We start from the raw sequence: 17,067 nt of genomic DNA, 5'->3' as shown, positions 1-17,067 counted from the left end.
ATTGGTTGCGCCGCTGTAACCATGTACGCTGATAACGGAAGCCTGTTTCCTAGCTACGAGGTGTCGGCGTCATAAAGCACGTAGAGAACACGCGTTGATTGCTTTATTCTTTTTATCATGATCGATGTATTCAGAATAACAACAGCTTGAGATATCATAGTGAAAAAAATAAACAAAGACAAAAAAAAAGTTCAATCACTAATAATAATACTGAATTAATCAAAAGAAAACACATCAAAGACGTAAATATATTAATGGATTTCTAACAAAATAAGTAACATTTTAAAATGGGCTACTGCATAATATCTATCCAATGAGCTTTTTTTTAACTCTCTGAAAGAAATAAGTCTTTATTAATAATTTTTTTTATTCACAAGAATACTTTTCGTTAAATTCAGATAGTCTGAGCTTTGATTGTACTTGAGGTTTTTGATAAATTAATTAAAGAGGAGTTCAGGACTTTCGTTTTGCTCCTAAGTGCATCTGGAATGATCTCCAGTGATACGCTGGTAGAATCAGTTCACTTGCCCAAATGAGATCCCATGGTTTTCAATTCTGAAACGCTTGAAGAGTTTCTTCATGACTGGAATTGAACTTCTGACAGTTTCACCATGAAGAGAATGCATTGTCTCTTTTTCCTCCTTCTGAGCACAAACTATCACATGAAAGTGCCTTTTTTTCCATAAGCAGCCCATTCAGAGAAATACTCTTAATTTTTTGAAATATGCAGTGTTAAGGTGTGATTGCTCACAACCCGAGACTTGTCTGGATTTAACCTATAAACAGTGACATCTGTGGCATCATCCATGCAGGGGGTCTGAAGCACAGCCGGGTCACCCTTGGTTATGAACACATAGAGAGAGAGAGAGTTCTTTTGTGTTTGTGTTTATTCAGAGCATCAATAAAAAGAAAACTGTCACAGCCAGTGACATCTTCTCTTTGTAGCTATGAGTTACAGTTTTTGAAAGCCTTATAATTAAAGGTAGGATTGCATAACATATCCTCTCAAAATATTCCGGAAATTGAAAAAAAAATAAATGCTAAGATTTAAGCTGCTCAAGCTGACAAGTGCTCCCAAGAACAAAAGTTCTTTACTGGTATCTATATGCTTGCATCCATTAATTTCCATGCATTCTTAAAAATAAAGGTTCTTTATTGACGTTTGGCTCCACGAACAACCTTTACCATCGATGGAACCTTTCCATTCCACAAAAGGTTTTTTATAGTGGAAAAGGTTTTTCAGATTGTTAAAATATGTTTTTTTTAAAGAACTGTTCACAGAAAGCTTCTTTAAAACCCAATATATAAACCTCCTTTTGGAACCTTTATTTTAAAGAATGCAAAATGTTTTTTTTTGTTTTGTTTTTTTAGTGTAGCCAAACCCTGGTTAATCTATGGTTACCATGCACTGATTTTTTTTTCATTCATCCAATTAAAAAAAAAAAAAATGGTAATGATTCACATCTATATTTTTTAACCTGAGCCAATGAAAAATAAATAACTTGCCCTCAGCTCAAGTTAAAATATATATGTGAATCATTATCCCCCCCCCCCTTTTTTTTAATTGGATGAATGAAACTTTTTTTTTTTTCAGTGTGGTTTTACTATACTAACCATGTTTTAAATCTTTACTGCTGGATAAAAACTGTAATCTTGATGTTTCAAAGGTGAAATGAATGTCGAGTTTTTGACCTTTCAAAAGCCATTGCTTACAAATTTAATAAAATACATCCTCAATAATACCTGATCAATAATTAAATATAAGTAGATTCATACAATATTGATTGATCTGTTTATTTACTTAATTTTCTTTGTGCTTAACAGCTCCAGTAAAGAAGGAAACATTGTAAGGACATTTAAGGAAATAGTTCTCTTATATAAAAATATAATATCTTCTTCTATTTTATTAATTAAATCATTTTAATGTGAAATGATCGTCTTTAAAAATTATCTAAAAGACTCTTAAATCTTTTGCTCTTTGTGGCACCTTGGCTCTTAGACATCTGTGAGTGTCCATCCACCAAGTGACCAGCAGATGGCAGTCTAACTGTGAGCTGTACAGTTGATTATCAAAAATACTATATATATATTAAATTAAATTAAATTAAATTAAAAATTAAATTAAATTAATGCATTTAGCAGACGCTTTTATCCAAAGCGACTTACAGTACATTCAGGCTATCAATTTTTACCTATCATGTGTTCCCAGGGGAATCGAACCCCCAACCTTGCGCTTATATATATATATATATATATATATATATATATATATATATATATATATATATATTATATATATATATATATAAAACTTACAATATTGAAATAATTCACTGCTGAGGGCAGTGTACAAAAGGTTGCCGTGATTTTTGTGCTCTGACTGTCATTAATATTAAAGTCTCCATATTCTATTCTATTCTATTCTACTCTATTCTATTCAACTCTCTATGGTAATTCTGGACACATTATGACAGATGTGGAACTCATAACAGATTAAGAGAGAGAGGGATCAGGCCTCGCACCTTTATATAACAACAATCTAATTGTTCCCAGAAGGTCAAACTCTGATACTCTCCAATTTTAAAATGTATTCATGTTTAATAATATCAGGATAATCAGCTCATATTTGTCGTCAAAATGGGATTAACCAGCAGCCCACTTAGTCTAATTCTGCCAGAGGTGTCTGTTCATCCATTAACTTAATTATTTTTGAAAGCGTCACTCTGAAGAGGCACAAATGAATATACAACACTTTGCCTCATACCGTCTTGAATCTGTATTATATGATGCAGTTTTATGTACAGAGATGGTTACTGTATATATTAGAGGAGATCGGGGCTAGTTGTCACAGAGGAAAGCTTGTCAAAATCTGAATTGAACTGCCAAAAGTATTTCTGAACTTTTCTTAGGGTTTTTTCATAAAAGTCAGGCTGGGATAGATTCATACTATATTATAATTGTATAATTGTATATAGTATTTATATACACATACATACCATTTATTGTAATTTTAGTTTATATAATATTTATAAAAATGTATATTTTATATTAAACTATTTTATTCAAGTTTCAGATGGATAAAATGAGGGTTTGATTGTTTTTTCCATTTTGTAATTTCATAATTTATTTTCTGTCATAACTGACATGTACATAAAATTCTCAATGTATACACTGCAAACTGCACACTTGTAAAAAACAAATCTGTACATTCATTTAAAAAAAATCTAACTTTTCGTTCTACACTTCTACATCTGTATATAGTGCATTATTTAATTTTCTGTTTTTGTGTTGTATTTCATCTACTGTCTTATTCCACTATCACGTGTTCACACTATGTCCATACTTCTGCAATGGAAGTCAAATTCCTTGTGTGTGTAAACATACTTGGTAATAAAGCTCTTTCTGACTTCTAAAACCTATAAAGGATACTTTTAATTTATTTTTTATGTATTTATTTTAGTAGTCAAGTTTGTTTTTGTAGCTTAAGGTGATTAAAATAAATCTTGAGAAATATATTTAAATGAGAAAAAAATATGTGACAACTAGCCCCGATCCTCCCTACCATTGTCCTGAATGATTTCCATATTCATATAGTTCTGCTATATTTTCATAGACCTACACTCCAACTAATACTATAGTAATACCATAGTACGTGTCCAAAAACGTCACAATAGCATTGTGCAATCGCAGTGATTATTTAAGAGCTAGCGTTGCGTTCTAGCTCATCGCGTCGCGTGCGCGTTCCTCCTGCGCAAACCCCAGGTTGCCGGGTGCCATGGTTTCCAGCATCACACGCGCGGCTTTCCTGTAGCCAGCAGCGCAACAACAAAAGAAGATGCCAGCTCTTGAATTCCCTGCCATTTTCACGCCCGCGAATTAGAGGACGCGCTCGGACGCGAGAGGAAACAGACGCAGATGGTGGAATAGTGAGAAATCCGTCGCGTTGCCTCTGACGCGTTTGCGGATCATTCTTCTCAGCTGACGCGGCGGAACGGCACCGACTGCTGTAACGTTACGCGCAAGATCGGGCCGAATTTTGCGCACATTTCACCGTCAGGAAATGAGTATAGAAATCCCCGAGGGCTTGACGGAGCTTCTGCAGAGCTTTACCGTGGAGGTCCTGAGGAACCAGCCGGGAGATCTGCTGGAGTTCGCGCTGCAGTACTTCACGCGCCTCAAGGAGAACGAGAGCCGCGGCGGCGCGTTTGGCAATGAGCACAATTCAGCCGCGCGAGCGGGGAAAGCCGTCAACTTCATCGAGGAGGCCATGCAGATCGACTCCGAAAACGGAGAGGACGAGGACGATGATGAAGAATTCGTAGGTAATGCATTCCTGCGTGCGTGCGTGCGCGCGCTCTTCCTTCATTCACTCAGCATCAGCTAGATCACCTTCATAATGGATGCACAATAATGCTGCTCTTTTGTTCACTGCTAACGCATGATCACACATCTCTTTTTCTCCGTCAAAAAATGAGTGGCCCGCTCACTGCAGATGGGGGTTGGAGCAAAAGACCAAGATTAATTGGCGTTAAATGATATTTTTGTTATTGCACTTCCCGTTTTTGTCATTTAAATGTTTTAATTTAATTGCATTTCTTATGGAAGATGTGGTCTTTATTCATAAAAATGATAGGCTGTGTATGAATTAGGACAAAATATTGGCACTAGGCCTTTTCCTCTATTGTTTTTTTTGCATGCAAATGCTTTGTGTTTCCATGAAGATGTGATGATGATGATGTGTGTCGTTCAGAGGGAGTATCAATTATGAAGCAAACGTTTTGATTTTGGTCAGGAAGAAAGATGATTCCTGGGAGAAAAAACTATCCATTTAGGCCATTACTGTGGCATCTTGAATTGAATATTTTATAGGCATTAATATTCCATTTTATTGTAAGGCACTATGAGTAATTTTTCTTCCTTTCCTTTCAGCTCCGGTTATCAACAGATTTGTCCGGAGAGCTTCTGGTGAGTTTGTCGGTCTCCAGCAATGCAGTTCACGAGTATAAAGGAGTCAGTTTCATTAATATGATTACCAACTCCTGTTTTAGGTGCATCTGAATTCATTATCGGGTTCCTGAAAAGAAAAACTAAACAAAATGTAGTCATTTTAATCCAGTGCATTCAACACATAAATCGCATCTGCATAAGGGCTTTCCATAAGATTTATGTTGTTTCTTATATACTAGTAATTTATCGTTGAACCTGATTTTGTGGCCAAAGGGAACAAAAAGAAATGTTTAACCAAAATATAAAATTGCTGAAAATTTACCCACCCTCAGGTCATCCAAGATGTAGATGAGTTTGTTTCTTCATCAGATTTGGAGAAATGTAGCATTACATCACTTGATCACCAATGGAAGTGAATGGGTGCCGTCAGAATGAGAGTCCAAACAGCTGATAAAAACACCACAATAATCCACACCACTCCAGTCCATCAGTTAACATCTTGTGAAGAGAAAAGCAATGTGTGTGTGATAAACAAATCCATCAAGATGTTTTTAACTTCAAACTGTTGCTTCCAGGTAAAATATGAGTCCATAATCCATAATATTGTTTTCTCCAGTTAAAAAGTTGTCTCGTCTGAATCAGGAGCGACATACGGACAGATCAAGCACCGTTTACAAGCAGAAACAGTCCAAAACTGTTTTACACAAATATGTTGTTGGGTGATTTTGATGTGAGAGGATAACAGAGGATGGATTTTTTCACTGGAGGAAGCGTTATTATGAATTATGGACTTTAATTTTGACCAGAAGTGATGGTTTAAAGTTAAAAAGCCTTAATGAAGGATTTGTTTCTTACAAATGCAGCTTTTTTCTTCACAATATATTAACTGATGGACTGGAGTGGTGTGGATTATTGTGATGTTTTTATCAGCTGTTTGGACTCTCATTCTGGCGGCACCCATTCACTTCCATTGGTGAGCAAGTGATGTAATGCTACATTTCTCCAAATCTGATGAAGAAACAAACTCATCCTAATCTTGAAAGGCCTAAGGGTGAGTACATTCTCAGCAAATTTTTCATTTTTGGGTGAACTATTTTTTTTTTAACTTATAGGCAGTGTACTTAAAATCCCCATCTTGCAGAACATAGTTCTGGTTAATGACCTCGCATTTGTGGTCGTAGTGCCTTTTGTCTTGTTAACATATCATGTACTCGTTTAGTGCTCTCACTGAGGGAATGAGAGAGCTAATGGTTTAACTGGCTAATGGAAGACCAGCGTTGTTTGCAGAAATAAAGTGTTTTAGATGCTGTGAAGTTCTGTCTCTCGTGGATCGCTATAAACCACAAGTGAGGACGGATGGAGGGATTTTAATGTGTTGTGTTGACAGACCGCACTGAAATAGGAATTAAAGTCTGATTGTAATGGAGAAAAGTAGAAGTTTGGTGGTCAATTAAAAAGAAATGAGTTTACAGTGTCAGGAAGAGGAGTGTGATACTGTAGATAGATAGATATATCGTCCTTAACATATATCTGTCAGGCACTTTATTGTAATGGAAACAGGTTTCTCAGGTTTAACTCAGTGTTAAACGTTGTGGCCCATCTGGTTTATTTCATGGCAGGTGTGAACTCTGTGACTGAGATCAGCCCAGATGTGATCAAGAATGACAGAAAATGTAGACTTGCACTAAGAGTTCGGGGTCAGCAAGGTTTTTTTTTTTTTGAAAGAAATTAATACTTTCATTCGGAAAGGACACATCAAATTGATAAAAAGTGATAGTGAAGAAGAAGCAATGTTATAAAAGCTTTTTATTTCAAATAAATGCTGTTCTTCTCAACTTTCTATTCATCAACGAATCCTGAAAAAAATCTATCATGATTTCCACAAAAATATGAGTGTTTTCAACACTGATCATAATCAGAAATGTTTCTTGAGCAGTAAATCATCATATCAGAATGATTTCTGAAGGATCATGTGACTCTGAAGACTGGAGTAATGATGCTGAAAATTCAGCTTTGATCACAGGAATAAATTACATTTTAAAATATATTCAAATAACAAACAGTTATTTTAAATAAAAAAATATATATATATTTCACAATATTACTGTTTTACTGCATATGTGACCCTGGACCACAAAACCAGTCTTAAATGTACATTTTTGGAAATTGAGATTTATGCATCATCTGAAAGCTGAATAAATAATCTTTCCATTGATGTATGGTTTGTTAGGAGGACAATATTTGTCTGAGATACAACTATTTGAAAATCTGGAATCTGAAGGTGTAAAAAAAAATCTAAATATTGAGAAAATCTCCTTTAAAGTTGTCCAAATGAATTCTTAGCAATGCATATTACTAATCAAAAATTAAGTTTTGATATATTTATGATAGGAAAGTTACAAAATATCTTCACGGAACATGATCTTTACTTAATATCCTAATGATTTTTGGCATAAAAGAAAAATCGATAATTTTGATCCATACAATGTATTTTTGGCTATTGCTACAAATATACCCCAGAGACTTAAGACTGCTTTTGTGCTCCAGGGTCACTTATTTGGTCAAATAAATGAAGGCCTTGCAAGCATAAGAGTTTTCTTTCAAAAACATTTTAAAAAATCTTACCAACCCCAATCTTTTGAATGATAGTGATTAGTGAATGCTGTACAGTTCAGACGTGATTTTTGTAGCAGATCAGAAGAGCTTAATACTTGAAATTTAGGACCAAACGCTGTGAAACAGGCCCAGGATTGATGTAAACAGTCTGTAGCTGTGAGCTAGATCAGTCTAGACGCTTCCTCTAGGGTTCCTGGCCCTAAACTTCAGGTCTCGCTCGTCTGCGAGTGGAGCATGGATCTCGACGGTGGAGTCCTGGTCTTGTCATCTCGGTGCTGGTATTTATAGTAGGAATAGTGGAGGCGTGTGGGAGAGGAGAGGAGAGCATCCGATCCTCTCATCTCTCTCGCTGCATGTGTATCACAGGCAGAGAGCAGCGCTGCAAGTGGCTGAAACAGATTTCCCACAAACTTTTCTCGAATAGTTCATTTAGAAATCAAAGTTTACACATTCACTCACCCTCATGTTGTTCTGAAACCTGTATGACGTTCTTTTTCCTGCAGAACATCTGAGCTTCTGTTTTCCATACAATTAAATAACAAAGCACTGTAAAGCAAGATAAAAGTAGCTTATAAAACTCGTGAACTGTATTGATTATTATCTTAGCTTTAATTTGATATTTTCAGGTTTTTTTTATTTTAGATAAATTTGTAGTATTTATGTTACGTGCTTTTGTAATTTTATTAGTTTTTTTTTTATGACTATTTAGGTTTAATTTATATGCATTCCAGTTTTAGTTTCTATTTTTAGGAATTTTAACTGCTTTGTCATTTTTTCATTTGTTTTTTGGTTAATATTACAATTTATGTGTAATTTATTTATGTCAGTTGTAGTTTTCTTTTTTCGTTATTTTGTTTCGTGCTTTTGTTATTAGCATTTTTTTAATATAACCATTTAGGATTAATTTATTATTATTTCAGTTTTATTATATATATATATATATATATATATATATATATATATATATATATATATATATATATATATATATATATATTATATTTGTATGTGCCTTTGACATTTTTTAAATTTCATTTTAAATATTATTATTTATGTTTAATTTATTTTTAGTTTCATTTTTAGTAATTTTGTTTTGTGCTTTTGTCATTTTGTTACCATTAGGTTCAATTTATTTTCTTTCAGTTTTAGTTCTCCATTTTTAGTTATTTTGTTGTGTGCTTTTGTCATGTTATTTATATATTTTTTATAATATTACTATTTGGGTTTGATTTATTTTTATTTCAGTTTTAGTTTTAGTTTTTAGAATTTGATGTGCTTTTGTCATTTTATTTTAAATATTACTATTTAGGTTTAATTTATTTAATGTCAATTTTAATCTTAATTTTTGGATTTAATTTAGATTCAATTTATTAATTTCAGTTTTAGTCTTCATTTTTAGTCATTTTGTTATTTGCTTTTGTCTTTTTTATTAGTTTTTTATAATAATGTTTAGGTTATATTATTTTGATTTATAATTAATTTTTACTTATTTTAGTTAGCGGTTAATGTAACGTTTCTAATTTAAGATTTTATTTGATTATACTTGTGTGAGAAACCCAAACCCAAATTTAAGTTATTATTCACTGAAAATCCTTCTTCCATAGCTCTTAAACTGACCCTGTATTTTCAAGTTTGTAAAAGAGTAGCTTGGACATATTATCTGCTAAACATCTCCTTTTATGTTTCACTAAAAAATGTAAAAGTCATTAAGGTCTGGAACAACGTGAGGATGTGTTTTGTAATTTTATGTGTTTTTACTATTTAAACAATCCAATAAAACAGTGTTTGAAAGTAGACATTAAGATTCAGATGCTGATAAAATGGCTTGTTTTTATTTTAACAGGTTGCACAAAGTGCTGTATTTTAATTGCGCATTAATGCGCTGTCTAGACAGGTTGGTTTTATTTGTTTTCGACTCTAATCCTGCTTGCGATTAACTGAATTCATTGGTCTCTGGACAGTTTGTGCGGAGGCGTACAACCCTGATGAGGATGAAGAGGAGAGAGAACCCAGGGTGAGTGGTCTCTCGAAACCTGCTATTGAGAGAGAGAGAGAGAGAGAGAGAGAGAGAGAGAGAGAGAGAGAGAGAGAAAGAGAGGCATCTGCTGCACAGTATCCCATCATGCTTTGCTGTGCCTTCAGGTCACTCACCCCAAAACAGACGAGCAGAGACAGAGACTACAGGAAGCCTGCAAAGACATCCTACTGTTCAAAAACCTGGACCAGGTAAGATTATCAACCATTTATGAAAGAATAAAATGCAAGTTTGAGCTCATTTGTTTTCAGACAACCATTAAGATTAACATAGTTTGTTTGTTTAGTTCCTGTGCTACAGGCTACTGGAAAAAAATGCAAAAAATTTTGAAAAGTTCTATAATTTTTTTTTCAAAATTGTCATTTAAACTTCAGTAATGTTCCAGATTTTATATTTATATATTTTTAATGTTCTTCCAAACCTGTTTTATTTTTGTATTATTTTAATGTTTTCAGTAATATTTTTGAATTAGCATTTATTTTTTATTTTCAGGTTCCATTTTAAATTTTAGTTTAATTTTTCTTATTAGTTAAATTTTTTTATATGACTATTTAGGCTAGTTTCAGTTTTAGTTTTAATTTTTAGTGGTTTTGTTATGCGCTTTCGTCATTTTTATTAGTTTTATCTTCCTTTTATTATTTAATATTAAAGTGATACTCCATTCCAAAATGAAAATGTTGTCATTAATCACTTACCCCCATGTCGTTCCAAACCCATAAAAGCTCCGTTCATCTTCAGAACACAATTTGAGATATTTTGGATGAAAACCGGGAGGCTTGAGACTGTCCCATAGACTGCCAAATAAATAACAGTGTCAAGGTCCAGAAAAGGTGTGAAAGTTGTCTTCAGAATACTCCATCTACCATCAGATGTGCAATCTGGTTTATATGAAGCGACGGAAACACCTTTTGTAAGCGAAGAAAACAAAAATTAATAATTCCTTTGTCAACGGTCTACTCTGTGTCTCTCCATATCACCGTATGCTGTGTATGAATGAATGATGCATTTATATATCACTTTATTGTGTATTGTTGTACACCCAAAGCGCTTTATGGACCTTGACACTGTCATTTTTTTGGCAATCTATGGGACAGTCCCAGGCCTGCCGGTTTTCATCCAAAATATTTTAAATTGTGTTCTGAAGATGAACAGAGCTTTTACGGGTTTGGAACGACATGTGGGTAAATGATTAATGACAAAATTTTCATTTTGGGGTGGAGTATCCCTTTAAGTTTACATTTATATTATTTTTATGTCAGTGTTAGATCAGTTTTAGTTTAGTTTTTATTTATTTAAGCTAGCAGCCAAGGCAGCATTTCAATTTTGTCATTTCTCATAATATTTATATTTTATTTTATTCCAACTTTATTTCAAATAAAAAATGTTTAAGCTTTAGTTAGAATTTAGTTATAGTTATAATTATAATTCCTTGTAATTTGAGATCCTATAAAATGTTTTAATTAATAGTTTAAATTTGTTTTTTTCCTTTTCATTTTAATTTGTTAAAGGTTTTGTGTTTTGTCTGTTGTGTGTTTGTCATTTTTTACTTTATTTAAATATAACTCTTTATTAAATTAATCAATTTTTATTTTTAGTATATTTTTTTTCAGTTAATGTATTCTCTTTCAAGTATTTTTTTTTAAATGGTTTTAGTTTTAGTTAACAAACCCAAATGAGTGCAGTTATTCACTTGAAATCTGTTAAATATCTCCTTTTATATTTGACAGAAGAAATAAAAATGATAGAACAGTCCATTTTAGCTGAACTCTCCCTTTAAGACAAGAAAGGCTCATATTTTGCCCTCCAAACCAACAGGAGCAGATGTCACAAGTCTTGGATGCCATATTTGAGAAGGTAGTGGTGACCGGAGAGCACATCATCGATCAAGACGACGATGGTGACAACTTCTACGTCATTGAGAGGTATAAATGATTCATCTTTGATCTCGATGCTGGTGTTTACACCTCTCAGACGTCCAGATCTCGTTGTGTTTCTTGCGCAGAGGGACGTTTGACATTATGTTGAAAGCGGATGGCACCACGCGGACCGTGGGCTCTTATGACAACCGTGGGAGCTTTGGAGAGCTGGCCCTCATGTACAACACACCGAGGGCCGCCACCATCATCGCTACCTCACCTGGAGCCCTGTGGTGCCTCGTGAGTCATCTCTCATCATTCACCATGATTATTAACTATGGAAGCCAGTTTCCTCCCCGGATTATAAAAAAAAAAAAAAAGAATGGTAGTTGTGACTTTGTATCTCATGATTCTGAAAGTGAGAATTTAGATAAAATTAGAATCTAATCACGTACATGACTTTCTCACAATTATGAATTTACATATACTGTATCTCGCAATTTTTCCACTTATATCTTGCAGCTCTGAAAAAAAAAAAAATTGTGAGATATAAACTCAGAATTCAGAACTTAGAAAAAATGCCAGAATATGAAAGAATAAATGATGCATTTACATTGTTTATATGCATTATAATGTGAAATAATATATCACTTTATCTTATTATAATGTGAGATAAAGAGTCACAATTATCTTTTTTATTTTGTATCAGAAATGAGCTTTCATAATTAAAACCATTAAAAAAAATATTCTGTGAAATAAAACAAACATTAACGGAGATAAAAAAATTATATATATATAGATATATTATATATATATATATATATAGGCAATATATATATATCGCATATTTATTATCAGATACTATATATATATTAATAAAAGACGATAACACAACAACAATACTAAGTAAAATTAAAATTAAAACATAAATAATAAAAAAACTAAAATTTGAAAGTAATAAAAGACGATAACACAACAACAATACTAAGTAAAATTAAAATTAAAACATAAATAATAAAAATGTAATGCAAAATAATAACAAACTATACTCAATAACAAAAATAAATCTAAAATATCACAATCATTTACAGTCCAAATTCGTATGACTCTTTCTTTGTCAAAAAATAAATAAATAAATAAAAGGTTGATTTAATGAATTTGCAGTTGCAGTACATCATTTTCTAAACAACTGGTTTCGGCAAAAAACAACCTGGTATTTAAGTTTATGTTCAAATTTGATGCTAAATATCTTGTTTCTTTCTCCAAGAGCATCTCATGTATTGTTTGTGTTAGAGCGCCCTCTGCTGTTCATAGAAAATACTGAAATTATAGGACTATAAAGATTCAATCCCTAGGGTGTAAAATATTTTTTTAATTTAATTATTATTATTTTTTTATTTTTTTGCTTGAATTCTCTAGGATCGGTTGACATTCAGAAGGATCATCTTAAAAAACAACGCAAAGAAAAGAAAAATGTACGAGGCTTTCATCGGGACTCTTCCTCTGCTCACGTCACTGGAGGTTTGAACACACACTTCTGCATTCATCCCTGCAACTTCTACCAACATGCTGTCTGCTAACTGTATTTAGCTGTTTTGTGGAAAGTGACTTGAGTTTTTGTCTGCATGTGCAGTTCTCCTGTTGATGTTATAAACAAATGTGTCTTGTTTTCAGGTTTCAGAGAGAATGAAGGTTGTTGATGTCTTGTCAACCAAAGTGTACAACAGTGGGGAACAGATCATTGCTCAGGTCAGACAGTTTGGACACTAATAGACGTTTTTCTACTAAGATTTTTAAGTAATTATTATGGGTTCCTACAGTCATGAAAAACCTTGAAATGTAAAGGCCTAGACATTTCTTTTTACTGTTTTATTTTTTTATATTTATGCTCAGCACTAATATATTTAATCAGATTGAGTGCAATTCGTAAGTAGAGAAATGAAAACAGTTGTTTTAAATTACAAGAAACTGGAAAAGTAATTTAAATGAATAGTTCATCCTATCTTAGTAATTTGGTTATCTGTTATAATATGCATAATAATGCCGTGATAATGTTATAATAATATAATTAGTGCTGTCAAGTGATTAATTGCGATTAATCGCATCCAAAATAAAAGTTTTTGTTTACATAATATATGTATGTGTGCTGTGTATATTTTATTATGTATATATAAATACACACACGTATATATATTAGATTTTTTTTTATTAGTTATTAAATATTTATTTATAATATAAATTATATGAATATAAAAATAGACATGTTAATACAAGTATATATTTTCAAGATATATACTGTATGTGTGTGTATTTATATATACAATAAATATACACAGAACACACACATATTATGCAAACAAAAACTTTTATTTTGGATGCGATTAATCACGATTAATCATTTGACAGCACTAAAATATTTAATAATAATAATATATTAACAATTTTTTTATAAGAAATTATTTTTTATTCAGCAAGGGTAATTTTTTTTTATTAAAATACTTAAAATTAAATACAATTATAAAGTGATTTATTTGTCTATTTCACATAAATGCTGATTTTTTTTCATCATTTTTCATTCATGATTCAATCAGCATATTAGAATAATTTCTGAAGGATCATGCAACACTGAAGACTGGAATAATGATGGAATATTTCACACTGTTTTTACTGTATTTTGATCATGTAAATGCAGCCTTGGTGAGCAGAAAAGACTTCTTTCAAAAAACTGCTTCCTTGTGTTCACAGGGTGATTTGGCGGATTGTTTCTACATCGTAGAGTCAGGACACGTTAGGATCACTATGAAGAGGAGCAAAGTGAGTCAAACATCAAAAGAATCAGCACAATTCGGTTCATTATGCATCTTAATAAACCAATAAATCCTTCAGCTTTAAAAGATTTACATGCATTTACATAACATTGGGTTTTTTTAGTCGAAAAACGACACTGAAGACGAGGAGGTGGAAATCGCCACATGCTCAAGAGGCCAGTATTTCGGAGAGTTGGCGCTCGTCACTAACAAGCCACGGGCGGCTTCTGCATACGCCATGGACAACGTCAAATGCTTAGGTAATGCATTATACATTATATAGCGATGTATCTCAGCTGCACCGCGGGTCATGTGATCATTCACCTTGTGTTTCACAGTAATGGACGTGCAGGCCTTTGAGAGGTTATTAGGCCCCTGCATGGACATCATGAAACGAAACATAGCCAATTACGAGGAGCAGCTGATCACGCTCTTCGGGAGTCACATCGCAATAGAGGAGCCGAATGCATGAAATCAGTTAATCAATAAACAGCGCAAACTTATAATGCAATGTGAACGATGAGAAAATGGTAAGTAGAGGCCTGTCATCACGGCAGAGAAATGTGTTAACATACTGTAGGTCATAAGCTTGAAGTTATTGTTTTGCATTCACAGATGTGAAACTCCGGTGTGTGTCACCGATCATGGTTTTTTTTTTTTTGATGTGAAAAGCCAAATGTGAGATCTTTCCTCCAGGGTACTCAAGGTTTATGGGAGATTCCTCGTGGTTATTTGGTTTGGGGATTTGGTACCGGTGTGTTCATCTTAATTTTTCTCGGTTTTTAAACTTGGTTTGTGTTTCTTTCACATGCTGCATCTTTTCCACACAAAGAGTGTGTTGTTATGCCATATACAGCACAGTAATATGTTCATTTATTCTTTTAAAGCTATACTACTGAATTTTAAAATCTGCTGTTGAGCATTTGTCAGTGTTTTCAGTGTTAAGCAAAACATTTTTACTGCGAATATTTTTGACTAAACATGAAATGTGAACAGTTACTTATAATGAATTATGAACTACACGCCAGAGTTTGAAGTCAACATGAAAACTAAACTGAGCATATTTACTTGGAGAACATTAATAATAAATAAACGTTTGTATTAAAAATTGCAATGCCTCTAAAACAATATTTGTTTTCAGATGAAGTCATAAATGTATTCTGGTATGAAACACTACTTTTTCAAACCCCCCAATCAATTCTGATGAATTTTTCTTGTTGAATATCCTATTTAACTTATTAATACTTCAGATTGCTGAAGTAAAATGAGTTGCAAACTGTTTCACGTTGACTTTTATACTCAAGTTTCATTACATTTCCATGAGTTAGTAAACTTTTAGATTGCTTGAGAATCCGATATGAGAAAAGGAGATGGAGATGCACAGACTCGATTACATATAAAAAAAAATTTAAAATGCAGTCTGAATATTATTGCACTTTGATGCCAGTGTAACGAAAATACCTAATTTAATGGAATAGTTCAGCCAGAAATGAAAATGTAATCACCCTGAGCCCATCCAAGATGTGGATAAGTTTGTTTCTTGATCAGATTTGGAGAAATGTAGCATTACATTACTTGCTCAGCAATGGATCCTTTGCAGTGAATGGGTGCCGTCAGAATGAGAGTCTAAAAAAATAATCTCAATTAAATCAGGTGTATTACTTGTGGATTATTGTGATGTTTTTATCAGCTGTTTGGACTCTCATTCTGACGGCACCCATTCACTGCAGAGGATCCACTGTTGAGCAAGTGATACAATGCTACATTTCTCCAAATCTGATGAAGAAACAAACACATCTACATCTTGGATGGCCTCAGGGTGTGTACATTTTCAGCAAATTTTCATTTCTGGGTGAACTTGAGGTTGCACAGCGCTACATGTTTTTAATTCCTTGTTTTTGCACAATCTTTTAGAGAAACTCCTCGCCGTCACATAAGAATACCGTGTATCTTCAGTTTTAAAATGGTGTAGCACATTTTTATGAATTGTTCTTCAGTTTTTGTTTTTTTTTAATAACTAAAGCATTTCACAGTGAATTGAGATGTATTCAACATGCACAAATTGTACATTCACATTCGTTTTCTATATGCTCATAAAGTTACCGATGACATTTGCTCTCTCTGAAAAAGTCTGAATGATTCCTCTCTTTTCCTGTGTAAATTTTTGAGTTACGTTTAATTTGTTTCTGGTAGCTTTTGTTATTCTATTATTAATGTTCTTCGAAACAATTGCTTTATTCTTCATTTCTGCAGTATTTGGACACCGTTTTTTCTCTCTATCTCTTGATGTATGAGAAGTTTGTCCTTGTTGATTGGATCTTTTGCTTCACAGCAAGTCATATGCATTACTAGTAGTATCCATTTCTTCCTACAACATTTCTGAATTCATTACTGTCTACCTCTGATATGAACAGCTTAGCCATCCTCACCTCTTCCCATGTAGATCCCCACAGGTTTGTCTGTTGGTAAACTTACCTGTAGTGAATCCCTAAACCATATCTGTGTGTCAGTGTAGCTTTACACCATTTCGACCCGGTTCACCGGGGACAGGGAATGACTTTGAATTGCCAATCAGTGCTCATTTCTGTACCATTTCTGTGTGAATTTCTGCCGCCTAATTGAGAAGTCGCTAATGCTTTTTATGTCCTGAAAATGGATCAAAGGTCTACACTCTCTTGGTGCAAGAGAGCCCAGTACTATACCGTCAGTTATATTTGACTTTCCATTCAAATAAAGAACAATTTTGTATTTAAAAAATCATGTTGTGATTATTACAGCACTATGCTACAAATTATTCATTTCCATT

At 33.1% G+C, this 17,067-nt stretch overlaps 1 protein-coding gene across 2 annotated transcripts; it reads left to right on the top strand.

The window, feature by feature from the left end:
* The first annotated feature begins 3,733 nt into the window (after window positions 1-3,733).
* LOC109099412 (cAMP-dependent protein kinase type II-beta regulatory subunit) lies at window positions 3,734-17,018 on the top strand. 2 transcript variants are annotated; one of them, XR_006158535.1, is made up of 12 exons: window positions 3,734-4,322; window positions 4,930-4,965; window positions 9,525-9,577; window positions 9,706-9,789; window positions 11,414-11,520; window positions 11,601-11,754; window positions 12,874-12,975; window positions 13,129-13,203; window positions 14,200-14,268; window positions 14,386-14,521; window positions 14,600-14,791; window positions 14,877-17,018. XR_006158535.1 is itself a non-coding variant. In XM_042752558.1 (11 exons), the coding sequence occupies exons 1-11, from the start codon at window positions 4,061-4,063 to the stop codon at window positions 14,731-14,733; spliced, it is 1,212 nt and encodes a 403-aa protein (XP_042608492.1). In that variant the 5' UTR covers window positions 3,734-4,060; the 3' UTR covers window positions 14,734-17,018. The 2 variants fall into 2 exon arrangements, 1 of the variants encoding a protein (XP_042608492.1); XM_042752558.1 differs by having other exon boundaries at window positions 14,600-17,018.
* Window positions 17,019-17,067: the final 49 nt, after the last annotated feature.

This window comes from Cyprinus carpio, chromosome B25, assembly GCF_018340385.1.
Source record: "Cyprinus carpio isolate SPL01 chromosome B25, ASM1834038v1, whole genome shotgun sequence".
In the NCBI taxonomy this organism is placed as follows: Eukaryota; Metazoa; Chordata; class Actinopteri; order Cypriniformes; family Cyprinidae; genus Cyprinus; species Cyprinus carpio.
This window is presented reverse-complemented; position numbering and strand designations above follow the sequence as displayed.